Source organism: Vombatus ursinus, unplaced genomic scaffold (genome assembly GCF_900497805.2).
Source record: "Vombatus ursinus unplaced genomic scaffold, bare-nosed wombat genome assembly UNPS02014775.1, whole genome shotgun sequence".
Taxonomy (NCBI): domain Eukaryota; kingdom Metazoa; phylum Chordata; class Mammalia; order Diprotodontia; family Vombatidae; genus Vombatus; species Vombatus ursinus.
The window spans coordinates 10,465,117-10,491,564 of NW_020954553.1; the positions used below are offsets into that span (position 1 = coordinate 10,465,117).

The 26,448-nt window shown below is 42.5% G+C and overlaps 2 protein-coding genes across 3 annotated transcripts in view; one reads left to right on the top strand and one right to left on the bottom strand.

Moving 5' to 3' along the window:
* Positions 1–8,476: 8,476 nt before the first annotated feature.
* On the bottom strand, positions 8,477–26,043 carry AKIRIN1 (akirin 1). Of its 2 annotated transcripts, XM_027864612.1 has the most exons (6): positions 23,751–24,096; positions 22,493–22,704; positions 14,646–14,786; positions 13,052–13,186; positions 10,906–10,977; positions 8,477–10,094 (listed from the first exon to the last, which is right to left on the bottom strand). In XM_027864612.1, exons 2-6 carry the CDS (start codon positions 22,617–22,619, stop codon positions 10,084–10,086), a joined length of 486 nt encoding a protein of 161 aa, XP_027720413.1. In that variant the 5' UTR covers positions 22,620–22,704; positions 23,751–24,096; the 3' UTR covers positions 8,477–10,083. The 2 variants fall into 2 exon arrangements, with proteins under 2 accessions (XP_027720413.1, XP_027720412.1); XM_027864611.1 differs by lacking the exons at positions 22,493–22,704; positions 23,751–24,096 and adding an exon at positions 25,674–26,043.
* Positions 25,387–26,448, top strand: part of RHBDL2 (rhomboid like 2) — a 38,275-nt gene continuing 37,213 nt past the window's right edge. The window contains exon 1 of the mRNA XM_027864609.1: positions 25,387–25,483. The gene's annotated coding sequence lies outside the window, so the exon portion shown is untranslated. The remainder of the gene's footprint in view (positions 25,484–26,448) is intronic.

Consider the following 26,448-nt stretch of genomic DNA (forward strand, 5'->3'; position numbering starts at 1 on the left):
TATTTCTATAGTGATTTAGAATTTGCAAATTGCCTTGCATGTGTCTTCTCATTTGCCCTTGGTTCAATAACTCTGTGAGGTAAGTAGGTATTATTAGCCCCATTTTATAGAAGAGGAAAATGAAATTTGCATAAGGTGAAGTGATGAGTTGCGGAGGTGAATTCAAACCCAGGCCTCTTCCCAATGACAAATTCTGGATCTGTGCTATACCATGGGTAGCTGAGCAATGGATGAAACGAAGAATCTTTTGAAGTAGCAGAGACCATAATTGTTAAAACTGTATAATAGCAAAAGGGATAATAATACATATACATTAAATTACTAAGGCAATGGAAAAGGCAAGGATGCTTTTAATCTACACAGAATTATTGTCAATAACAAATACGTATTTCACCTCTGAATCCCTGGGAGATAGGGAAGGATCAGGGGTTGGACCATTGAGGCAGCCTGGAAATAGTAGAAAGAGTCCTACATTAGAAGTCAGGAGGCTAGGCCTCAAGTCCCAGCCTGGCCACTCTCTTTCCCCACCAACCTCCCTTCACTTTGGGACTTCTCTTTACTGTTGAGGGCAACACCATCCTTTCAGTCACCCAACTTCCTAATCTAGGTGTCATCCTGGAACCCTTACTCTGTTATTTTCAATTTATTCCGTCTACTATCATGGTGAGGGTGGTGAGAAAGGGAAGGATTAAGAGCCAATTTTTCTTACCAGACCTATGATTTCATTGAACTCTTGGTGAAAACTTCCCCTACCAATGTGCACACAAAAACACCCACTCTGCAATTTATAGTCTTAGAGTTGTCTGGGGGCACTAAGAAGTTAAAGTCACTTAACCAAGGTCACACAACCAATATGAATCAAAACCTAATACTCTCAAAAAAAAAAAAATCAATCAACTGCCTACTGGATATTTTCACCTGACTATTCTGTAATATTTTCAAAGTCAGTGCATCCAAAACTGAACTCATTTCATTTTTCTCCCAAAACCACCCTTTCCCTAACCTCCTTGTCCCTGTCCTGTAAACCATCATTCTTTTAGTGATATAGGTTTGCAACCTTGGAAATATCCTTCACTTCTCCTTCTCCCTAATCTTCCACATCCAATCCCTTTCCAGGTTCTGTTGGTTCTACCTCTGTAACCTTTCTTGCTTTACTCCTCTTCTCTCCACTCATTCAGCCACCACCATAATTTAGGCCATCATTATGGACCCTTATGGACTCTCTTCTGGACTACTGCAAAAGTATTCTAATTGATCTTCCTACCTAACGTATCCCCTCGTCAATCCATCTTCCACACAGCGGTCAAAGTGGCATTTGTAAAATACTCCAGTGGCTCCGTATTAGCTCTAGGATCAAATACAAATGCTTTTGTTTGCCATGACACTGCATTTCCATCTGTCCCCAACCTATTTTTTTTAGACATTATATTCTTCTTGCACTTTACAGTCCTGCCAAACTGGACTTCTGGGTATTCTTCATATAGACGTTTCATCTCTCATAGCACAGATGATCTACCATTTCTAGAACGTGCTCCTCCTTCACCTTCACCTTCCAGAACCCCTAGTTTGCTTCATTGTTCAGATCTATTACCTCCAACACGAGGCCTTTCCTGATCTTCCCTTCTACTAATGCCCCCTTCCCCCAATTACCATGTGCCAATTTTGTCTATGTTTTGTATGTTGTCTCCCCCAGCAGAATGTAAGCTCCTTAAGGGCAGGAACTGTCTTTTGTCACTGTATTTTCAATGGATTGACTGATTAAAGTAAAAAAAAAAAAGCTTGGATTTGAATCATACTCCCTTATTATCTGTGTGACCACAGACAAGTCAGTCTCTGTCTTTTCAATAAAATGAGGGCAGCTAAGTGGTGCAGTAGATAAAACTCCGGCCTTGGAGTCAGGAGGACCTGAGTTCAAATCTGGCCTCAGACACATGACCCTTACTAGCTATGTGACCCTGGGCAACTCACTTAACCCCAATTGCCTCACCGCCCCCCCAAAAGAGGATAATAATACTTGTATACCTACCTCACAGGGTGTTACAAGGATCAAGTGAGAAAATATATACTAATAATACTAATAAGTAACATATATGGCCTTCTGAAGTTGACAAATCAATTTACATACATTTTCTCATTTGAAGTATTTTATAAATCTTAAAGCAATATTTGAAATAACCAGGGCGTTCACTGATGCGCTGTTGGGGATCCTGGTAACAGGTGAGAAGACTGGCCTCATTCTAAAAATCCACGGGAAGAAGCCGGGGGAATAAAAAGGCCAGGCTCTAACAGCACCAAGCCACTTTCTGCCCAGAGACAGTCCAACACTGACAGTGCATGGGAAGAAGGCTCCTTGTGACTCAGTGGGAATAAATGCTCCATATCCTCCTACTTAGACCACCACTCTGTCCCTTCCCATTGATTACTGCTAGACTGTGTGTGTGTGTGTGTGTGTGTGTGTGTGTGTGTGTGCGTGCGCGCACGCACGCGCGCTCGCACCCCACTGTGCCACTGGACTGTACTCCTCAGTCCATTCCCACCCCTGAAACTTCTCCTGAAAGGCTAATAAACTGTTGTGGTGATCAGCAAAAAAACAAAAAACAAAAACCACCAACATCTATCTTAATTAATAAGCATTTATTTTCTCTCCCTCACCTTTGAAAAACAACAAAAAAATCTTGCCTGGGATGTGCTGAAACCACTTCAGAACTATTTGCCACAATTGTTAAATTATCAGTGTGAGCATTTATACCTTGGAAACTGGCAAACCCTACAGATCTGGGCATGATTTATTGTTTTATTGATTAGTATAGCATCCGGACTTACATAATAAAGAAAATCTCAATAATTAGGAAAAAATTTAAAAGTGTTTTCTGCTTTCACTTTTTTTCCAGGTAACAGGTTGTTAAACATTTACCAGCACACCCCTGCTCATAACAAATATGTACAGTCCAACAAAATAAATTCCCACATTGGTCATGTCCAAAAACATGCGTCTTCAGTCTGACTCTTGAATCCATCACCTCTCTGGAGATGAGTAGCATGCTTCATCATCAGTCCTCTGGAATTGTGGTTGATCACTGTATTGATCAGAGTTCGTCACTCTTTCAAAATGGTTTTTACAGTGTTGTTATTGTATAAATTTTCTCTGTTCTGCTCATTTCATTCTCTCCTTTCACACAAGTCTTCCTAGGATTCTCCAAAATCCTTGTCATTTCTTATAGCACGACATTTCATTACATTTAGATGCCATAATTTGTTCAACCATTTCCCCAATTGATAGTATCACCCCCCACCCCTACCCTGCCACTGCTGTTCCAGTTCTTTGCCACCATAACAAGAATTACTATAAATATTTTGTGCATATGGGTCTTTTTTCTCTTTCTTTGATCTCTTTAGGCTATGGGCCTAGTACTAGTATTGCTGGGTCAAGGATGCACACAGTTTAGTGATTTGGGGGACAAAGTTTCAAACTGCTTTCTAGGAGTGCCCAGAATTCCAGGCTGAGGTAGGCTTTAAGAAATATTATTATGTCAGAAGGCCCTTGATGGGGTGAAAATGGGAAGGAGGAATTTCAGGTCAGTAACCTTAAAAAAAAAAAGACGTAGAAGTTGTACAAATGGGATCAGATGAAAAGAGATCTGTTTAAATCAGATGGTTATGGCTTTGAAGGGGGTGGCATGATTATAGCTCCCTAGTTAATCCTTAAAAGTTTACAAAATGCTTTCCTCACAAGAAGCCTGTGAAGCCGGTAAGACAAGTATTATTACCCTCATTTTATAGATGTAGAAAACGAGGCAGAGGAAGGAGAAATGGTTAGCCCTTGGTCAAAGAACTATTAAGTCTCAGAGGTGGAATCTGAACCAAGATCTCCTGGAGTTCTTGGATGGGGTGGAGGAAGAGGAGGGTCTAAGAAGAGCTTGAGGTAGCCTGGGAGTTTGGAATGCTTAGGGGAAAGTCAGAGACTTCTTTTGAGCTGTAGGGATGACAGGTAGCTTGGTATTGGGTTTTTGTTTTTTTTTGTGAGGCAATTGGGGTTAAGTGAGTTGCCTAGTCACACAGCTAATGAATATTATGTATCTGAAGCTAGATTTGAACTCAGGTCTTCCTGACTCCAGGGCTGGTGCTCTATCCACTGTACCACCTAGCTGCCCCACAGCCGAGTACAGTAGAAAGAACACTGGGTTTTGGGTCAGAAGATCTGGGTTAGAATTCTAACTTTGCTGCATGACCTTGGGCAAGTTACTTCACTTTGTCCTCAGTTTCCTAGCAGGTAAAGTGAAGGGATTGGGCTGGATAACCCAAGGTTCCTTTCAGTTCTAAATCTAGTGAATTGAAGTGGATGGGCAGATAGTTAGATAAGGTGATAAGCAACTAGGAGGCACGGAGTCAAGACCTGAACTCAAATCCCCAGTCATATGCTGGTTTTATGACCCCAAGGCAAATCACTTATATCTCAGTTCCCTCTAAAGAGCACCTGTCTCCCAGGGCTGTGGTAAGAGTCAAATGAGAGAAGAGATTTGTAAAGCCCTCAGAAATACGAGCTGGCTGTAACTTTGGGTGTCACTTTTTGAGGCTCTGGTGGCCCTAGGCAAAAGACAATCAGGCCTGGACAGAGGAAAGGTGGCATCAGAAGATGCTGGGAAAGTGGCCACATGGTGGCGCCGCTCAGGAGGATATCTGAGAAGCCAGATAACTCCCAATTTCCCATTTTACATGGGAGCTCCTGATACTTTGGCCCATACACTGAGGACTATGGGAGATAGGCTGAGGGCCAAGGTTGGGAAATGGACACGATTTGTCGGAACTCAAGGGAACAGTTAGGGTTAGGGCTCTTGCATTTCATGTGGAGTTTACTGAGTCAATATGAAATGAACTGGGAAACAAGGATAGAGCTCTGAGGGAAAGTCACAGGTTATAGGGCTAAGAGGAGCAAAGAACCTTGGAGATCATCTAATTTAGGGGTTCTTGACCTTTTTTTTGAGTCATGGGCCCCCTCCCCCTTGGGAGCCTGATGCATAAAATATGGAGGATTACAAAGGAAATTAATTATATTGAAAGTTACAAATTTTTTTTTTTAATTCACAGACCCCAGTTTAAGAATCCTAATTCAATCCCTATAGTTTGCATATGAAAAAACTGAGGCTCAAAGAGTTGAAGCGACCTCCCAAGTTCACACAGGTGGCAAGTGGATTTCCTACTTAGAATGTAGAGCTCTTCCCACTATACTAAGCTGCCTGTGATCTCTACAGCTCTGGGCCACCTCTGTTCAAACTAGGCAATACCTTCTGACTTCTCCCTAACCATACAATCTCAATGGCCACTTCCTCCACGAAGCCTTCTCTGATTACCCCCCCCCCACCAAACACACGCACGCACACACACCTTGGCAATCTATCTCACATCTTCTGTAATACTTTATTACCCTTCCCTAATGCATTTGTGAAAAATATTGTAATTAGCTGGGTGTCTTATTCTCCTCCTAGAATATAAACTCCATGAGGTCAGAGATAGTGTCTAATCCCAATTTATATTTGCCCTTGCCCCTGGAACAGGCTCTGCATATAGTGGGTGTTTAATAAATGCTGAAAGGATGAATCAGTCAGATCCAATGATCAAAGTCCCATCAAGCCTTCCTTCCCACAGTTCCTCTTTCCTCCCTCTTCCTCTCTTCCCACTGCTTCTTGCCCTAGTTCAGACCCTTACTCACCTGATTTCTCTAAATCATTCTTTCCCCATCCTGATCAATCATCACACCTCTAGTTCAAAATTAATCTTTTATTGCCTCCTAATAATAGCCAAACATTTTAGCCCAACATTCAAGGCCCCTAGAGTCTGGTCCCAAACTACCTTTCCAGGCTTCTTCAACAGAACTGATATATTCCAACTTGCTATTCCCCACACAGATTATCCTGCTCACTCTATGTCCACCACCTATAATGTGTTTCCTTCCTCCTGTCTATCCTTTTAAGAACCAGCTTGAATGCCACTCTGTGTGGAACCTGCCCCAAATCTTTCTAGCTGAGTCATCTTTCCTACTTATGAAATCTCATGATATTATGTGGTAGATATTTCTGTGCATGCCACCACTCCCTATTAGACTGAGGGCAGGGACCATGTCTCAGATATTTGTGTATGCCCCTCCTCCCCATTATAAGCACTACATTACAAGCTCTCTCCCCTCTAGCTGGTTCCACTTTCTACCTGCCAAATGCTGATCCAAACAGCTAGGAGCTTAACTTCACTGCCCCCCTCCCCCCATTCATCTGCCCTGCCCACCTCTCAGGGCACCTCCCCCACAATAACATGAAAATGCCAAGTGTGGCTTCATTAATGTTTCCTGAATGAAATGGTTCAAAGATAATGGATATGAGAGCCTGGGGGAACAGACGTAAGTCTATTAGGATAGAATGGATAACAATGAACTTTTATGGAGCCCTTACAATGTGGAAAGCACATGATAAGCAAGACAAGGAGCACCTACTCCACATTCAGAATCAGCTCTTCTCCTTATGGAGGACAGAGAGGGAGAGGAGAGAAGAGAGGCACCTTGTTATGGTGGCAGTGTGGTCTCTGAGTGGGAAAGACTGGAGTCTGAATCATCCTGGATAACACACACTATTTGCAGGACCTTAGACAAGTCAATTAACTTTTCTTATACGTTAGTTGGTTTTCTCATCTGTAAAGTGGGATTTAATTATCTTGGTACTACTCACCTTACAAGGTAGCAAGGAATATCATAAGCCCAAAGATGCTATATAAATGTAAGTTGTGGTGAGAAGGCTGCCTCAAACATATCACAGCACAGTACTGAAAAACTTACACTCCATTTGTCCTCACCACCAATGTGCTAGTCAACATCACCTGACCTACAGCAAGTACTATCCCACGTGACCAAGACCACTATAATAATTCAATTCATAAGGGATTTATTAAATACCTACTATGTAGCAGGCAGAGCGCTAGGTGCTGGTGATACAAAGACAAAAACAAAACTGTCCTTGCCCTCAAGTAGCTTATGTTCTACTTACATACCTTCTCCATGCTATCCACTGGGCCTAGAAAAGAGTTCCCTTGCCTCATGCCATTCTTATTCATGTCAGCAAGTCTTGTAGTTTACAGCCATGTGGCACAGTGCAAGAAGCATTGGACTGCAGTCAGCAAGACCTGAATTCAAATACACTTTCAGACAATTATTAGCAGCAGGACTCTGGGCAAGTCATGTAATCTCTCGCTGCCTCAGTTTCCTCAACTATAAAATGGGGATCATAATAGTACTCCCCCACTCCCTAGGTTGTGAGGATAAAATGTGATATTTGTAAAGTGTTTATTTAGCACTACTCAAAAGATCATGGCACCATTTCACTCTTCCTCATCCTAGAATATAGAGCTGGAAAGGACTTTTTGAGAAGTCCATCCAACTCCTACATTATCAGTAGGTGGCAGGTCAGGAACTCAAGCCAGGTCCAACTTGCTATTCCCCACACAGATTATCCTGCTCACTCTATGCCTACCACCTATAATGCCCCCTTCCTTCCTTCCTCCTGTCTATCCTTTTAAGAACCAGTTTGAACGCCACTCTGTGTGGAACCTGCCCCAAGTCTCTCCGGCTGAGTCATCTTTCCCACTTCTGAAATCTCATGATATTATGTGGTGGATATTTCTGTGCATGCCATCACTCTCTATGGCTGGTAGCCGTAACAGAGATGGGAGAAGAGACAAAGAAGGTTTTTCTCCTGGCTGTCCTTTATCTCAAACATACTCTTCTCTGTTTCTCACTTGTATTTCTTTATGGTATTATCCCTAGATCTCAACTCATTTGCAGAGCTGAATTGCGAGATAGCTTGGAGAGAAACTACTGGAGATAGATCCTCTTAGCTATGAATGGACCTTCTCATCTGAGGGTAACAAGTCACTGCCCACCTACCTGTGGCATGGAGACCTATTTTATCAGAAAGAAAATGGGATTTTGAGTCAGTAGACCTTAGTTCAAAATTCCCAGCCGTTTAACCATGGGCAAGTGATTTTCCCTGTCTAGGCCCAAGTTTCCTTATTTATAAAATGATGAGCTTGTACTCAATGATCTGCAAGTTCTTTTCGAGCTCTGACACACTGTAAACATTCAAATGACTAATAATTGGGCAGCATGATATTACTACATCTACTGCAATATGTTATGCTTGGCTGTAGCAGAGATAAAGATAAATGTAGTCTTTATCCTCAGGAAGCTTCCATTCTAGACGATCAAACTTCCTAAATACTACTGGTAACCTCTGCCACTTGAAGGAAGAATAGAGATGAAGCAATAACCTTCAAAACTGAGATAAAATCATTCTTTAATTATTAAAGATCACCCCTGAGCCGGGGGAGAAAAAACAAAATCTTACATGTCATGTCAAACTCAGAAAATAATTAAAGCAGCCTCCTATAAAATCATATTAATTCAATAAATGTTTGATAACAATAGTAAGAAGGCAAGGTAAACAAATAGCTTAAGTATTTTATTGGTTTGCAACTAAGCTCGTTAACACTATATAATGAAAATGTACAAAGGATAACATTGTAGTTTTTTGGTTAGATTTAAGTCAAAGACATTCATCAATAGGCAATCTGCAAATGTGACTATTCCAAAAGGTTTCTCTATGCCATCTGATCAACAACAATTGTCTCTGAATATTATCCACCCAGAAGGCATTGGCATACATTTGAACTAAACTCAGCATTTTTCAAAATGAGCCCTAATTTAAAATTCTAGCCTATATTTAAACTAAAAACATTTAACTTTCAAGAAACAATAATAAATGAAACAAGGCATTGCTGTGGAATATGGTCCTTGACAAGTCACAGTAAAAAAAAGTACACTGAATTTCCACCTCCTCAAAACAGAGGTTACTTTCTGTCCTTCGACCTTGGAAATTCAAAGGAGAAGAACAGCGTGTTATCAACTCAGGGCAGGGGTCGTACCCCCTAAAAAAAATCCAAGCAGCCAAGCACTGAAACATCTTGGAAGAATTTGGAAAAAACCTGAACGTGGGATCAGAAGTTCTGTTTCTAGCCTAACAACCCAAGATGAAGGTACTGTTACGAACTGTAACAATACGACGCTGGACCAAGCAGAGCCACCCTCATTCACTTGTGTGACACCGAGACAAGCACAACCTCCTGCTCTTGGGGAAGCCTTTTCTTCTGAGAGGTCAAAAGTGTTGGTGGAGCTCCTGGTTGTGTAAATGAGCGCACAAGCCGCCGCTGTGAGCTGCAGACTCCACGTGTGTATTTTAAGGCTTGGAGTCAAGGTGTTTTCTTAGCACGGCCAGGCTGAGTCCATAGGTCAAATGATCCTTTCTCCAGCTTGTACTAATTCCATGCTGTATGTAAAACCTACAAGCGCAAAAACCTCTCTCTGTCGTCATAATCACATCTATTGTCCAACCTAAATTATGATTAATATTCTGTGCCTGAAAATAGTCCCTGTATTTAACAATAATAGCTACACACAAAACAATCCACGGTTATAACTTCTATGGTCACCAAAACATTATTGATCCTTGTAGACCAAAAAATGTTTCTAACCATAATTGTCGTGCATCAAATTCACAGCCAGGATCCCCAAGATCAGAAAATTTGCACAGTACAAATAATAACTTAAAAAACACACTCACATATACACACCCACACACACTCACACCCACACCCACCCACACACACTCTCACACTCACACACACACACAACACAGACACACAGACACACACACCCCTTACAGAACTGGGCTTGGGGAGACGTTCCATCTGCTTAGCGCCAATAAAGGCTTTTACGTTGCTAAACTGCTGCTCCATGTATTTTGTGTTTGGGAAATATCTCATGGTAGGGCACAGCTGTTTATTGGCTGAGCAGAAAAGAAAGTTATGCTTTGTGGCAACCAGAAAGTTTCAAGGTCTTTCAAGTTATATAAAAATGGACCTGCAGAGATATTTTAAGTGTTCTCAGGATGCAAAGTTGGAGCTGAAATGTGATATCAAACCAGTTGCAAAAGTGTACAGCAGCCATCTCTTGAGGTCAGACCAGGTACCCAGATATGCAAAGAAAATTCAAGACACATCTGCAAAAAGAGAGTAGTAGTTATCAGTAAAAATACAGTGCTGTACTTTCTTGTTATACAAATGGGAATATGGGCAGAACACTCTATGGCATACAGGTTTTACTACTCACTGGAATGAAAACTCTCAAGATTTAATCAAATGAACTTGGGCCCATCTCTTCTGCACTCTCTTTGACTACTTTAGAGCCTCCAAAAATGTCCTCCATCCACCGATGTCTCATTGTGCTACTAGGCTCTTAAATGCCGTGTCAGTGGTGTGAGTACTAACCTTGGGTCTGTTTTCCAAGAGCTATCTAAGGTAAGTTTGGAGAAATCTCTCTGCCGGAGGATCAATCAGATACTAGGGAAAGCATTTCCTCAGCCTCAGCAGTTCAAGATGACCATCTCCTAAAGTAAAGGAGGACTACAATCACAGACCCCTGGTATACTAAAGTAAACTTTAGGTATCTGCAAGTTCCACAAGCTTCACAATCAAGAAATCCTGAGCACTGCATGAAAAAATTAAGTCACAGGACCAAACTGATGGGTTTAAATCTGGAAAAAGCGTAATTTGGACTTCTTGGGTGGGTTTAATTGCCTTTCCTCATAGCACTCACATCAACGGAAGGGAAAAGGCACCTGCCCTAATAGGGCTGGGGTATTAAATCACCTGACACCTTGGGTTGCAGAGGGGTCTGGCCCAGTTTCACCACTGCCCTCAGAAGACCCTATGGGTCTAGGGCAAACAACGTAAAAAGCTTTACTCTTTAGGATTTTTGGAAAAGGAAAAGATAAAGATGACCCTGACAAATGAGTCAGAGGAATCACTTACAGCTTGTTGGCCTTGTCCCATATCGTCGCATGATCTGATCATGTGTGAATTTCACAAAAGATTCATATTGTTCTATGAGGGGAAAAGATACCGTTCCATGCATTGAATCTCAGGGTTCTAATCAACTCCACAGACTCCTTTCCCCACATTCAAGTTGGTCAGCCCGCCAGTCCTCCTACAGCCTAGAACCTGCCCCTTCCGCTAGAACTTCATGGCCAATTGCCTGGTGCTCACTTTGGTCTTCTGTTATCTGAAAGAGTGCATCTTCCTAATCGCCCCTCCTTGTCTTTAAGAGCAAACCTCTGCTGAATGCCGTTATAATAGAAAGTCATGCACTGACAGTGTACATTCTAGAACGCTGACCAAGACAATTTCTGTAAGCTTCACCCCCTCTCTGCATTACTACTTTCTCCACACAGACCCCAAGATGAAGGAGTATCAGAGGGCGAATGAAGGATGGTTAGCAGGGCAAATAACAACAGTGAAAACCCTGCCAGTCAATTCCCAGCTAACTGGGAAAGGCTTCTTTGGAGAGGGAGTTTCCAAGGTGAAACTGCCTGGAAAGCAGGAAAGCATCCTGACAGATACAAAGGGCAAGGGGCCACAGGAAGGGAAAGCAGAGGAGACTGGGCTGAGTGCCAGAAGTTGGGCAAGAGGAATAAGGGGCAGAGAAGGGACTGACCAGAATGGGAGTACAAGGAGAGGGGTGGGGAATGAATAACTGAACATGCAGTCAATGGGAAGAGAGCTGTCAGAGACTCATAAACACTCAAAGGGTCATCTACTCTGTCCCTGGCCTGGTGTGTGAAGGGAAGGATATAGAAAATGAGAGCTGTGAGAGTAGGCCTGAGCCAACTGTTCTTAGCATTATCCCCTCCTGCCAAACATCTCTTTCTTTTCTGTTACTCCTTCCCACCCCACACCCCCCCTTTACTTTCCCCATATTCCACAGTCACCCTTAATTCTCAGGCCTACCAGTGGTGTAATCCCTACAGTGGCCCTGCGGGCTACGGAAACTCCTGACCCACCTGTAAAAATGGACAGTTATGGCACTGACTAAAAAAAAGACCTGTGACATTAGACACAGAAAGATCAGTGACAAAGCCCTGGAGGAATCTAGGCAGAGAAGATCATTAAAGCTGCCTAGCAGGTCAAGGGCAAAGTGTTCTGGACTGAGTACTAGAAGGCCTGAGTTTCTATCCCACCTGTGCCATACTAGCTGAATGACCCTGGGAAAGTCACTGAGGCCCGCTTCCTGGGTGCCACGCTTCCTCCTCATCTATAAAATGAGGGAGCTGACCGAGACGGTCCCTAAAGTCTCTCCCAGTTTTAAATTCCACGTAGGCAGAGAATTTGACGGTGGTTAGAGGTGGTACTTTAAAATACTGGACAGGAAGTTTCTACTTAAATCATCTAACTCAGTTTCCTTTCTCCAAATCCTTTCCAGACTAGCTATTATGCTCTATGTCAAATTGAAAATTATTTATTTTAAGACTTCATAAAGTCCTTCTTTTCCTAAAGCACCACTCATTTCTCTCCTACCACATTCCTTTCATTTCAATCGGGACTTTTTCACTTCCTTATATCACATAACATCACCACATCACGTTTATGACTGTAAAGTACTATCTAAATGCAAGGTGAGAATGCTGAGAAGTCTGAAGACAGAAGTGAGGTGACTTGCTGAATGCTGCAGGCCGTCAGGTCCTGAAAGGACACCTGTGGCACTGTCTCAATTACAGTCCCTAAGCTGCTCCTGCCTCTGCCCTACATTTCTACCAGGATAGCACATTCCAGCCTGACCTGAATGGTCTGCTCTCCAGGTCTGAGGAATAGGTAGGGGGCAGCCCGCCCCATCCTCTGCCACGCATCTGTAAAGTGCATTAAATGAACAAGTGCCACAGCACACTCCTTGTCATTCACACCAACCAGGGTCAAACATTATCTGAGTGACTTTGTACACGCAGGATATTTATGTGACAACATGAAATCAAGAACTAGAAAATAATAGCAAAACCATGTGCCTCAGCAGGCAACTGATACCTTAAAAAAACAAAACTCATACCTATACCAGTAAAAACACTTACGATGGTTATTATTTCATGAAAAGCTATAACTGCATCAATATAGCACTGCCTCAACTCACCTGCTAATTTTGTATTGAGGATTTGCTCATATTCCTCCCGAATTCTATCTTCATAGTCTTTTAAGAGACGTTCACACAATATGCCCACTTGTCGTAATGTAAATGTTGGCTGGTCCTTTTTCATCCAGGATGAACCTAAACAAAGAAGACCACAGAGTCTGTGGAGCTGCTGCTGAAATCTCATTCTAGTTCCAAAGCTTAGATAAAGAGCAGTGTTGTGTTCTGACCCTTGTGAGTCACAAGACCTTGGGGAAAATCGTGAGCCTTGGTTTCCTCATACGTAGAATGGAGTTGAAAAATCCTAGTCCTACTTAATTCATAAAGTTACTAGGGCTGACTGAGAACATATCTACTAAAACTTGAGAACTGCAAACTGTTATATAAATATAGCTGAGAGAATGGCTCTAACACCATAAAATGTGGCACACATTTTATGCTCTGATGTTATAGAAAAGCTTTGAAATACTTAAACAAATAGATCAGACTTTAAAGCAAAAATGAGACTGTGACTATCAAAGCAGAAAGCGACCTCAGGGATGAGGAAGGGTAGTGCAGTGGAAAGGAGAATGGCTCAGAATCTCTCACAACATGTGTGACCCAAACGTAAAATGAGGGGCTGGCCTAGACATCCATGACCCTATGATCAACCAGTCCAATTTCTTCTCAATGTGAGGAAATTGAGGTCTAAGGAGTGGAAGGGGTTGGCCAAGATGATGTGAATTAGCTGATACCACGTTACCCAAGTCGCCAATACATTAAATGCTTTCTAATCAACTTGAAGGACAGGTAAGTTCTTAGCAGAAAAATGTATGCAACAGAATCATCTCTGAAAGCCTAAAAGTCACTGGTTATCACCATCTCCAGCTCAGAATCAGTCTCGAAGGACTGAAAAGGATCTCAGAGGATCCCATAATACAACCCCTGCCAGAAATGGGAATCCTCTGACAAATGGTCACCCCACTACCATGAAACTGGGTTGAAAAAGCAGAGTCAGTTTACACTGCGATTCTGTGCGGGTCTCTGATTACTAATAATATTAAACCACATAAAACATTACTAGAGATAACATGCAGTTAATCACTCCAGTGCACTCTAGTAGTGTGAAGAGATAGTACTGAGCATCTGGCTAGTGCCAACACAAGCAGACCCTGATAAATGTGATTCATTGGTTTGGTGAAAATACCTGAGGCAAAATGAAGCTGGGGGCGAGGAGGAGTTAATCCCATAGCAACAATATTACTGTTGGGTTTCACCACTTTTCATCAGTGTTTGCTAGTAATGCATTCATGACTTTACAGTGAGCCATCGCTGATCAGCACTCTTCTGTGGGGTGTAAAGCTACAGAAAGAGAGGCATCCATCAAGTGTTTCTGGGCGCTCTGCTAACTTTTAACAGCTACTGGGCAAACTTCCTAAATTAACATAAAAAACCCAATTGGGAAATGCAAAAATATTTCTCCCAAGTGGACATATGCATATATGTGCCTTGCTGAAATATTCCATTAACATAAATTGATACTAAGTCTCAAGTTCCATGAACACCCTATAATTGGTACCATTAAACAAAAGGAGTTTTACACCTGCACCCTTCTTACCTGGTGAGCTCGGTGCTGAAAGTCCTGAAGAGTGTGACTGACCCTCTGAAATGCAGGCTTCACTCTGATTAAGGACAACTTCTAATTGTCTCCACCTCTGATAGCGGCTGTATTCTTGTTTGATGTTTTGAAATATTTGCTCTAATTAAAAGAAGAAAAAGAAAAAAGAACACTCATTGTACCTTTCTCCTTAAATTTTTAACATATGGGCTATATGTGCCACAATCCCCTTTCTAAAGTGCTTATTTTTGTGTTTATATTACATTGCACATCTTTCCCCTCTTCTCATACCCGACAGATGACAATATGCTCCCGTTACGATTAATTCCAATTTATCAAACATTCAGTCACCTCCATTTTGAACAATTCAAAAACTGCAGATGTTAGAACAGGAAAGGATTCTTGAAGAACATCTATTCTAACACCCTCATCTGACAAATGAGCAATGCAGTAATAGACTTTCACATAATGCTAAGGCTGCACACTTAGAGAGCGGCCAGGTGAAGACCTGTCTCGGACTATTCTGCTTCCCGGAATGCAGTGCACTTTTCTTACCCCGTCCTCAGGCAGAATCCTCTTCCAACAAGCACCTCCATTTCTCATCTTACTTTGACTACAGAGCCCATGCCTACCAAATGTTAGGCAGCCCAGCGAGATACCGAAGGGTCCACCACTGTCTACCTGACATGGAACGTAAGACTTACAAGATCTTGTTGCCTGCATTGATTGGCTAAAAAAAAAAAAAATCTCTGGATTGCAACATGGTCCCTGGAGCCACAAGATGATCTGTATTTCGCATAGCTTCAGAATATTGAGGTGCAATGTCATCTAGTGGATAATATGACTGTATTGTGATTTGTCCACGAAATCAGCAAGATGATGTCATGACTTGCAACTGAATTGGACATGAGTGAGAGAGGGCTGTGCAAAGCCTTCAGTCAGAAAGGCCTAGATTCAAATCTCACCCATGACATTTATAAGCTGTGAATCCATGGGCAAGTAAGAACCTCTTTGAGCCTTGGCTTTTTCATCTGTAAAATGGGGATACTATTGTAGAATCTACCTCACAGAGTTGCCTCTAAGACTTAAATGAGATGATATATGCAGAGCAATGTGAAAATTTAAAAGTTTTCTATAAATGTTTATTATTAGAGATAAGTTAACAAGTAACTTTCTTAAAAATACTTAAAAATAACTTAAAGTCAATTAAAGATTGACTGTAATATAATCATTAATCTCCATGTGCAATGCCAACACAGAACACTGAGCAGGAAGCATTTAGGTTGACAGGATTTAGACTTGGAAGGGGCCCTTAAAGATCATCTAGTCTAGTCCTCTCATTTTAAAGAGGAATAAACTGAGGGCCAGAAAGGATCTGCAGAGGATCACACAGACACTAAGTTGTAGAGGCAGGATTTTAATCCCAGCTTTCCAAAACTAAGTTTTAAGTTAAGTGACTTGCCCAGGGTCATACAGCTAGTAAGTGTCAAGTGTCTGAGGCTGGATTTGAACTCAGGTCCTCCTGACTCCAAGGCCTCCTGACTATCCATTGTGCCACCTAGCTGCCCCTGACTATTGACTTTTAGTGAGTTATAGACTATGTTATTCTTACAGCACTAGATGGCTGTCCATTGAATTAGTCTATCAAGACCCTGAACAGGTGCAGCAGATAGACAATGAGCTGGTTCCAGAATTAGGAAGGATGTGAAAGCTAGATTACATCCAGGAAACTGGAAAGCTTTCAATCATGTCAAACTACTTACTGCAGCAAAAGCCCATCTCTCTAATAAATCTGGTGATGATATATGCCTGGCACTCATGGAACACCATAAACCAAACTACAGTTATGTTACCAACAATGACCTGCACACGCAAGAAGTTACCTTAAAGATATCACACAAAAATGGAGGTGCCTGTGGCATGGAGACACAGCACATAGAAAGCTCAAGTATTACAATGGTATCTGAGACATTGCAGGGGACAGGGAAGAAGAAACCCTGAAGAAAGCCTCCAGTGCACTGGGTAGATGAAGCATTTGTGTACATAACCTGTACAGGATGAAAAGGTCAGAAAAAGTTGCAATCTGTAATGGTGGGGGAAGTACCCATATTGGTAAAATCATGGATTGAAGATGTCAGTAATAATCTTGAAAATAATCATTGCTTAGGAGAAAATGAAAAGCACATATTATACTTTCACATAGCCCAACAAGCAGTGCTCTGGTACTGTGGCATACACTGTATTACAGTCAATTTTAGTTTTTAAGTGAGAGCTCAAAAGTCAACAGTTCTTCAACCGGTCTGACCACAAAGCAGTTCTATAGGTAATGAACATCTCTCCGGTTCCCTTTACATGCTCTCCAGTGTCTTCTGATTTCCTCAGTTTTTTTACTTCCATACAAGCACTGCCTATTTCCCACTTCCCCTTTTACTTCCCACTGCCCCCACCATATTCAAGTGCTTTGTAAATCACAAAACACTATGTGAATGAGTTATGAAAAAATTACCTATTAGAGATCGCTCACTTCTCTTTCTCTAAATGCCTCTAGCGTTCCTGGATCCTGTAGTTTCTAAAGAGCTGTCTACACTATGCCCAAAGAGCTTTAAAACTGTGCATACCCTTTGATCAAGCAATACTACTTCTAGGGCTGTATCCCAAAAAGATCATAAAAAAGGGAAAAGGACCCATATAAACAAAAATATTTATAGCAGCTCTTTTTGTGGTGGCCAAGAATTGGAAATTGGGGGATGCTCATCAATTGGGGAATGGCTGAACAAGCTGTGGTATATGAATGTAATGGAATACTATTGTGCTGTAAGAAATGATGAGCAAGAGGACTTCAGAAAAACCTGGAAAGACTTCTATGGTCTGATGCTGAGTGAAGTGAGCAGAACCAGGAGAACGTTATACACAGTAACAACCACACTGTGCGATGACTAATATTGATAGACTTAGCTCTCCTCAGCAATACAATGATCCAAGACAATTCCAAAAGACTCATGATGGAAAATGCTATTCACATCAAAGGAAAGAACTATGGAGTCTGAAATGCAGATCAAAGCATACTATTTTAACTTTTTTTGTTTACTGGTGGCTTTTCCCTTTTGTTCTGTTTCTTCTTTCACAACATGACTAAACGAATGTTGAAAACTATCTTTACATGTAATTGGAAAAAATAAAATGTTATTTACAAAAAATAGCGTAGCCTATGCAGTGGTTTGATTAGGATCAAAGAAAGTAGGCATATCCTTTAGGTTCTGAACACACTGGACAAGAATGACACAATTCTAATTCTCTCAAGAAACTAGGCTAAGTAAGCTAAATGGTAATGGTTGGTTGGCTGTTGTCCTTCGTTCTTGAAGAGGACCAACATGACATTTGGGGTGGATCCTCTAAATCTGTGCATCCTGTTTCCTCTGAGCTGTTTCAACTCTGCTTTGCTCACATTGCACAGCACCATCTCTGATGAGGGCACGCAATGCTGAGTGGTCCTGTGCCACTGTCTCCCATGTCACACAAACAATTCCGAAGTTCTTAAGAGAGACCTTGGGAGTGTCTTTGTACCACTTCTTCCGAGCACCAAGTGAAAGGATAGGGTGGTATGTGAGGGATGCTCATGCTTTCACCTATCAGCACAGCTAATTTTCACTCTTCCTTTCAAATCTGTCAAATTCAGTCTATTTTGAAAACAACAACAACAACAACAAAAAACCAAAAACCCTCATATGCACACAGCTAGCACCTTAAGTGTAAACATGATGAAGTCAAACCTCAGAAGTGAAATGACTTGCCCTTGGCAACACAGTTCGTAAGTTTCAGAAGCAGGATCCAAAACTGGTTTCTTTCCATCACACCACATTGCCTCTGCCTCCCTCCCTTCCTCTCTCTTGCCCGGTGACCCCAGGAAGGGGTGTCTTTGCATCTCTGAACATAGCACTGTACACTTCTCTACTGGCCTGCACATCCTACCTTATATTGTGGCTATTTTCCTCCCCTACTGTACTGTGAGCTCTCTTGAGGGCTCTGTCTCCCCCACAACATTTAGCATTATCCTTATACAATTAAATAAATAACAACTAGCATTTGTAAAGCATTTTAAAGTCTGCAAAGCTCTAGATTATATACATTATCTCATGTGATCTTCACAACAACCTTGTGAGGTAAAGATAATCACAACAGCTGATATTTTACAGCTAAGAAAACTAATGCTCAGAGAGGATTCGCAGAGGCACACAGCCAGAAAAGTTCTAGGGAGGTAAATGAACTCAGCTTTATTTGTTGAGTGAATAAATGAACAAAATGAGCTTTCTAGTCATTATTTTTACTGCCTTTCAAAGTGGGTAGGGTTGCCTTAAATATAGATGATTATCCTATTTAGCACTTCAACAGGAAAACCAACTGCAGAATGCTGTAAGAAAAAGAGTACTATGAGAACACCCAGCTCTGACACTGACTAGTTTTGTGGTTTCAGGCAAGGCACCTCACAAGGTTCCAAGTCTCAGTTTCCTTACATAAAATGGAGACAGTATTTGCACCATTCACCATATAGTTTTGCCATAAGCAAAGATGTCCTCCATAGATTTGAAAGTGTTATAGAAATGTGAGTTATTATTATTATTATTAGTACTTCTTTTACAAAAAGGTTTTGAGGAATGCTCTGGAAAAATTCAAAGGAGCTGAGCACATCTGGCCAGGACACTTCTTGAGCCCACAACCCCTCCCCTTTCATGAGTTCAGAGAACAGAGCCAAAGCCTGAGCTGCACAAGCCCTTAGGCAGGTCCCTACAGCTTTGAGCCTCAATTTCCTCATCTATAAAATGGAGATAAGACCAACTGTAATACCATATTCACAGGATTGTTTCAGGGAAAATGCTTCACAAATTTTATAAAATACTTTGTTTAAAAAAAAAAGTGCTGGGGGCAGCTAGATGGCGCAGTGGATGGAGCACCAGCCCTGGATTCAGGACAACCTGAATTCAAATCCGGCCTCAGACACATAACACTTGCTAGCTGTGTGACCTTGGCCATGTCACTTAACTCCATCGCCTAGCCCAAAGGAAAGAAGAAGTGCTATATACACGCAAGGGGTTATTTAGCAATCAATTTAAATATCTACTTATGACAAATAAGATCTCTCTTCTGCAGTGGTTACATTGTTTTGCCTGGCCCCCTCCTTTGCACCTACCACAGTCTACCTTCTTGGGTTATACGAATTTTGCACACATGGTGTAACCCCGCAGCTAATAAACTCTTTAAGAGCAGGGATGATTAAAAAAAACCGGGTGTAGGGGGGTGGGCCTGGCCTGGGATGATCACTGTCCATCTCTGTGTACCCATCACCAAGCCCAGTGCAGTTTGATGTTTATTGAACAGAACTATATGGATATAAGTTGTTAATATAAAAAAAAATAAATCAGTTCTATACCTATGCCAATCTTTGAAAAATACACACACACACACACACACACACACACACACACACACACACACACTTTAATTCTCTACCTGTACTTTCTGGGTTCTCTAATCTTCCAATCAGTGCCAAGGTATTGTTTCCAATTTAGAAAACATACACAAGGTATTCGACTTATAAACAGATGAAACCCCAAAGAAGGTTTAGGTAGCCTTATTTATTTAAGTCTAAGTTACCATTCTTGGCTTGAATAGTCTAAAAGAATATAAGATTAGCAGAGTTTTCATTCAATAGTTCTAAATGACTAATTTTGGCTCACAGAAACTATGAGATCCTCCTCTCTTTTGTCCCAAGACCAAAGAATTGTCAGATTCAGCACAAATATGTAAAGAAATGCAAAGATAAGAAAGGACAAGTGTGAGAACAAATGTTCCAGAAAACAGAAGGTCTTTCATCAACAATCAGCTGCTATTGCAGCTACAAGGTGAAACTGGGAAGGCAAATCCCTTGCACTCCAAAAGACTGACCAATACCAACCCTGAAATGGCATATAGATCGGGAGAGGAAACATAAATTTGTATTCAGAGGTGATTTTAAAAGAAAAGAGATAGCATTCTACAGAATGCTAATTTCTTTCAACATACCATCCAATACTCTAAGAAGTTAAAACTACACACAGCACTAAAGCAGACCTGTACAACTTGGCAGCAGGTAGGGGCCAAAATTAAAATGGGCTAAACTTCTGGCCACAGCTAGGTTTTCAGTGGCTCACTTTTCAAGTAAAAGTATAATTAATAATTAAACTATTTGGGAAATAAGCCACATAAAAAAGAGGGGGAAATTTCAATTAATATCAATGAATTACACTTGTTAAGATTTTTATTTATCATGAAATCACTTCTCTCAGACTAAAGAGACTGACGATGGTTGGTTGCTGCAGATCACGTAACAAACAGGAGAGAGTACTCAGTGGCAACCCACCTGCCAAGTTACATGATGGGCACAATAGCGACTAGTGTAAGGTGGGTTAAACAGGGCAGGGACAAAGCACTCACTACTTTCTTTACTTTCTTTTACATCCTCTACATTTTTGGCAGGCCGCCGGGAATCCTTTAGTGGGTCACAAGCAGCCAGCAAGCTGTCTGTTGTACAGGCCTGCACGAAACGATATTTTTAAAAAGAAAAAACAAACCCTTCTTGTAAGTGGCAATAATGGAATCACTGAAATCAATAATTCTCAGACTATTTGGCAATGGGATATCCTATTGGATCCTACAAGCAGCCTGTATGAAGTCCAAAGGCTCAGGGCAAAGATGGAAGCACTGGGCATGAGACTGTCATTTTTGGTGTTCAGTGGACCAACACTCACATCCCTGAGGAATGAGGGCAGATTCACTTTTAGACTAAAGATACCCTACTGTTTGATGTTATAATTTCTTTCTCTCACAAAAAGAGCTCTATGACATTTTTTTCAAATTATTATGAATTAAAAGGAGTTATTTTTCAAAGTTTTTTGTGAAGTTTGACAACCCTTAAGCTGAAACCTTTAAGATCTGCTGCTATCCTGGAACATTTGCAAAGAATTACTGATTTTAAAATTCATTCTTCATGAGGTTGGTTTCATTTGTACACGCAGCAAAATAACTACTTCCACCACTTTCACCCTACATGCTTTCAGTCTTCCACTCTGGAATCAAAGGTTTTCTTTTTTAAATTCCAAAGGCTCCATTCATACAAAATATACCCAGAACAGGCGAGCCATCAGTAACTTTGTGTTTTTTCATTACTGAACTTAAAATATTTTCAGTATAAATGACTCAGCGGCTAGCTAGAATGGATCTTCAAGCAGTAGGCGCACTTTAAGACTAACATTAATGTCAATTGACTAAATATAGGATAGAAAGAAGTGATAAGACATTAGTTCATGAGAAAAAGAAGCTAGGAATTTCAGTGGATGGTGAATTCAATACTAACCAACTATGTGATAAGAACTAATTCCATTTTAGGCTACATAAATCAAAGTTAAATATCCAGAATAAAGGTGCTGATGGTCCTGTTGTTTTCTGTACAGGCCAGGTATCTCTCTAGGATATTGTAGTTAGTTCTGGGTTTTGGATTTTAGGAAAGATACTGACACGCTGGGGAATATCAGAGCAACCAAAATGGTGAAGGGACTAGAGACTCTGCCATAAAAGATTAACTCAAAGCAATGGGGATGCTTAGCCTTGAGATAAGAAGCCTCTCAGGTGGCTAGAGATGGTCACTATCAAATATCTGCAGGGCTGTCACAGACTTGTAGTTGACACCTCAGAAACAATAATTAGGAACAATGGGTGGAAATGGTAGAGGTACCACTCCTACTCCTACAGGACCATGTCATGACTTGGAGGCCCTACACTTCTGGAGGAGCTTCAAGCCAAGAATGGACAATTACCATTGGGGATGTTGTAGAGGGGATTCCTGTTCAGGTGTGGGTCAGGTCTCCTCTGGTTGAGATCCCACGATTCTCCAATTATGTTCCCATTTGTATTTACATGGTCATAGCTACTCCGAGGATTCATTTCTTTGGCATGGATGCATCCCTCCACTGATATCAGTTACAACCCTTCTGTTTAGCAGAGCTCCTGCAGCTCCAAAAGTCATCACCTAGCAAGATACAGAAGATTTAGATTCAGGGAACATGGGTTCAAATCCTGCCTCTGCTGCTTATTACTTGCATATTTTTGGGCAATTCACACAACCGCTTGGGTTATTTCTTCATCTGCAAACAAACAAACATAAAGGGGCGGGGGGAGACTGTCGGACCAGAAAACCTTGAAGATTCCTTCTAGCTCTGAATCTATAAACCTACAAAGGATCCTATGGAGGGTGATAAGCTTCTTCCAACTCAACCGGGTTGGTCCTCATACCAAATACGAAGACCATGTATTACGTTTTACTGGGCCCACACTAGAAGCCTTCTGTGTACTTCAAATTCAACACACTAAGCATTCACTGACTTTACAACACACCCAGTTCTAGCACAGTATTCTGAGGTACACAAAACTAGAGAGCGAAGGAACTGTCCTTAGATGACACATACACTTGTAACAATCCCTTTGTAAGCACATAAGTACAGCACTTTACATTCTTTGGATCAATTCTACACATATTATCTCATTTGATTATCAGAAGTCCCATTTCTGCACTAAATTATTCAATCCTACATCTCCAACTGCCCATCTCCTCCCTAGATGTCCTACAAAAACTCAGCATATCCAAAATTCAGTTTGTCTTCTGCTCCTCTTACCTTCCCTATTTCTCGTGAAGGTACCACTAGTCTTCCAGTCTCAAAACCTTAATCATTCTTTACCTTTCACATCTAATAAGATACAAAATCCTATAAATTCTACCTTCACATCTTTGATCCTTTTCTCTATTACCACTGCCACCATGCTACTTCTTGGTCTTTCATCACCTTTTGTGTGGACTACTTTAACAGCCTCCTAACTGGTCTCCCTGATTTCAGTCTCTTTTCCCTTTTTCAGATCATTTTTCCCACAGCAAACTAAAACAGTCTACCCAAGGCACAAGTCAGACCATGCTACTCCCTTGCTTAAAAACCTTCAATGGCTCTCTATTTACTTTGGATAAAATATAAATGCCTTAGCCTAGCATTTAAGACACTCCAAAATCTACTAACTGCAACCTACCTTTCCAGTCTTATTTCACATTTTTTGTCTTCATGCAGTCTACGTTTCAATCAAACTGGACTGTTAGAGCAGTTCCTTGATTTCATTTTGACATCTCTTGCCTCCATTTATTTGAGCAGGTTGTTCCTGATGTTTCCTCTGTAGGGTCTTTGATGGAAGGACTGTGTCACTTCTTCATTTTCATTTAATTTCATTCATTCATTCATTCATTTTCATATTAAGTATCCCCAGAACCTAGCACAAGTGCCGTGTATATAGAAAGCACTTAAATGTTAGACTGAATGGAGAGAAGTTGAGGCAGGCATTCATCTTCCCCTTTTTACAGAGAAGGAACCTGAAGTACAAAGATGTACAGAGATGTCTCCAAGGTCACACAGCTAATTTATGGCAGGGCCAGAAATACTCTAACATCAAGTCCAGCATTCTCTGAAATAATTAAAGAATAAATACTAAGGCAATATTCAAGCAAGTAGAGATAACTATAAAACCTATGGTAATAGCATCTTGAAATGCTAAGGCAGGGATTCAAAGTAAGATTATTGTGGGGGTAGAGTTAGTTTAATGGAAGTGAGTTTTGAGCTCAGCCTCCAATGAAGTTAAGTCTTGGTTTAGTAATGAGAAAGAGGAAGGGCACCCTCCCTGTGATGACAAGATCAATGCAGAGTGAAAAAATGGAAAAAGAATCAACATTCAGATGATGGGAAGGAAACCAGTTTGGCTTGAATATGTATAATTTTGGAAAAGAGAAACCTGGATGCATAAGGTGGGGTAAAGTGATGTAATGCTAGCATGGGGAGTTAGGATATGATCTGAAAAGTAGCAAGGAATGACAGAATGAAATCATGTCTTAAGAAGACTGAGCAGAAAGCAGGGTAGACTAGACTAAAATTACTGCAGTAATCTAGATGGGAAGGTGAGGGCATAGACTAGGTTGGTGAAATGAAAGAGGGATTCAATCTTCTATTTCCAAGGGAGGAACGGCAGAATTTGATGATTAAAGGGGAAAAAATGGTTAAAGAGTTTAAGGAAGCTCTAAGGCTTGGAGAATCTGGAGACTAAGTACTTAAAGGTTATTTCCCAAGGACTTCTTTTTGACACTCCTATTTCAGGAAGTGCTTTGGCCATAACAAACTTCGTTTTTAAATGAAGAATTTTTATGCATTCCTTGGCTCCTATACTAATCTAGGGAGGCCTTTGCTGAGATCTTCACAGAAGCTTTTCCCTTCTCTCTTTTTTTTCTGGCCATCTCTTCAACTACCTACAGGTCCAATCCAATCACAACAATCCTGGGGTAATTAATGATTTCTAAGCCCTGATAGTCTGCCGCTTTCAAACCAGATTTAACCTAAGTAAATTCTTGAACAAAAGAAATTGGGCCAGTCCCTTTGAATTTGTTGTGGGCTGTAATGTGCACTCCTCTTCTGTATCACCTCCCCTCATGCCCCCCCTCTTTCTTCTCAAGGCCTTAGTTCCCCTAATATAATCTGCAATAATGCCAGACACTGTATTGATGCGCTTCCTTTTCAATTCGCCCTGCCGCCGCCTACTGAAATGCGAAGCCTCCTCCTCTCCCCCCACCCCCGGAGCATCGCCGAGCGGGTGTAGCAGAGCACGGGTGTGCAGCACACCAGGCAGGAGAGGGTGGACCCCGAGAGCCCACGGACGCACAGCTGTTCGGTGCTTCTTTTCTTTCTTAAGGCCTAGCCTCGATTCGCTCCGAGGTCTGGGCCACGGTGAGTCGCACCGGGCGGGCGGAGGCTCACCGGCTGTTCCCCCCTCCCGTGCCCCGAAGCCCCCTGCCCCGGTTCCTGCGCCCCCTTCCCAGGCCTCGGCCCGGGGCCAGCCCAGCCTCCGGCCTTGGGCCGTGGCCCTTCCCTCCGCCGCAGCCACCCCCGCCCCAACTCCCAGACCCGCCCCTGTTACCCGGGGTCCGCAGGCGGCGGTCGCTGCCGGGCGGGGAAAGCGGTGGCGGCTGGAACTGGGGCTGAAGCGGCGGCGGTTCAGTGTCCGGGGGCCGCAGGCCCGGCGCGGGGCCCGGCAGGGGGGCGCAGCGCCGCCGCTTCGGCGAGCCGGGGCTCAGCAGCGCCGCCTCGAACTCCATGGGTCGCTTCAGCGTCGCCCCGCACGCCATTCCCGGGGGCCGAAGGACGAAGACAACGGGGACGAGGAGGAGCAGGTGAAGAAGAAGAAGGAGGAGAAGGAGAAGGAGGGCGAGGGCGGCGGTGGCAACGAGACGACCCGACCTGCTCCGGCGCCTCCGCTCGGGCTCTCTGGTAGAGCCGGCTCCAATGGCGCCTCCCGCACCCGGCAGCGCCGCCGAGCCCCGCCCCTGTGACGTCAAGAAGACCGCTTCACCATCTGCAGGGGAGGAAGACGGATGAAACCATCCGGGAGTGCTTGTCCGAGAGAGGCTCAGCCAGGGGGCGTCCCCTCCTGGGAAAATGGAACCGTCTGATACCCGAGAAGGGCGGGGGGAGGGGGTGGGTAGAGAGAGAGCAGGGTCACCAAGCAACAGCCTGGTGGTAGACTCCCTTCCCCCTCTCTTTCCCCTCTTCCCGCCCCTCCCCCAAGGTCTTGCCCTCTGTGCCGCACGCTCCTGGGCTCTGGGAGCCCCGGCCCCTCCCATGTCGCGCAGGTCCCTCGAACTCAGGTCCCCGGGAGAGAAGTCACAGCTAGGGGACTAGGGCGGCCGTTCCCA

What these genes read in the sequence shown, in the direction of transcription:
- AKIRIN1 (XM_027864611.1), bottom strand. Translation starts at nt 25,881, where the DNA reads ATGGCGTGCGGGGCGACGCTGAAGCGACCCATGGAGTTCGAGGCGGCG. An exon ending in CCGCCGCCTGCGGACCCCGG is followed by an intron (nt 14,787 to 25,673) that starts GTAACAGGGGCG and finishes TCTTTTAATTAG; the next exon opens with AGCAAATATTTCAAAACATC. An exon ending in TTCAGCACCGAGCTCACCAG is followed by an intron (nt 13,187 to 14,645) that starts GTAAGAAGGGTG and finishes TTCTTTGTTTAG; the next exon opens with GTTCATCCTGGATGAAAAAG.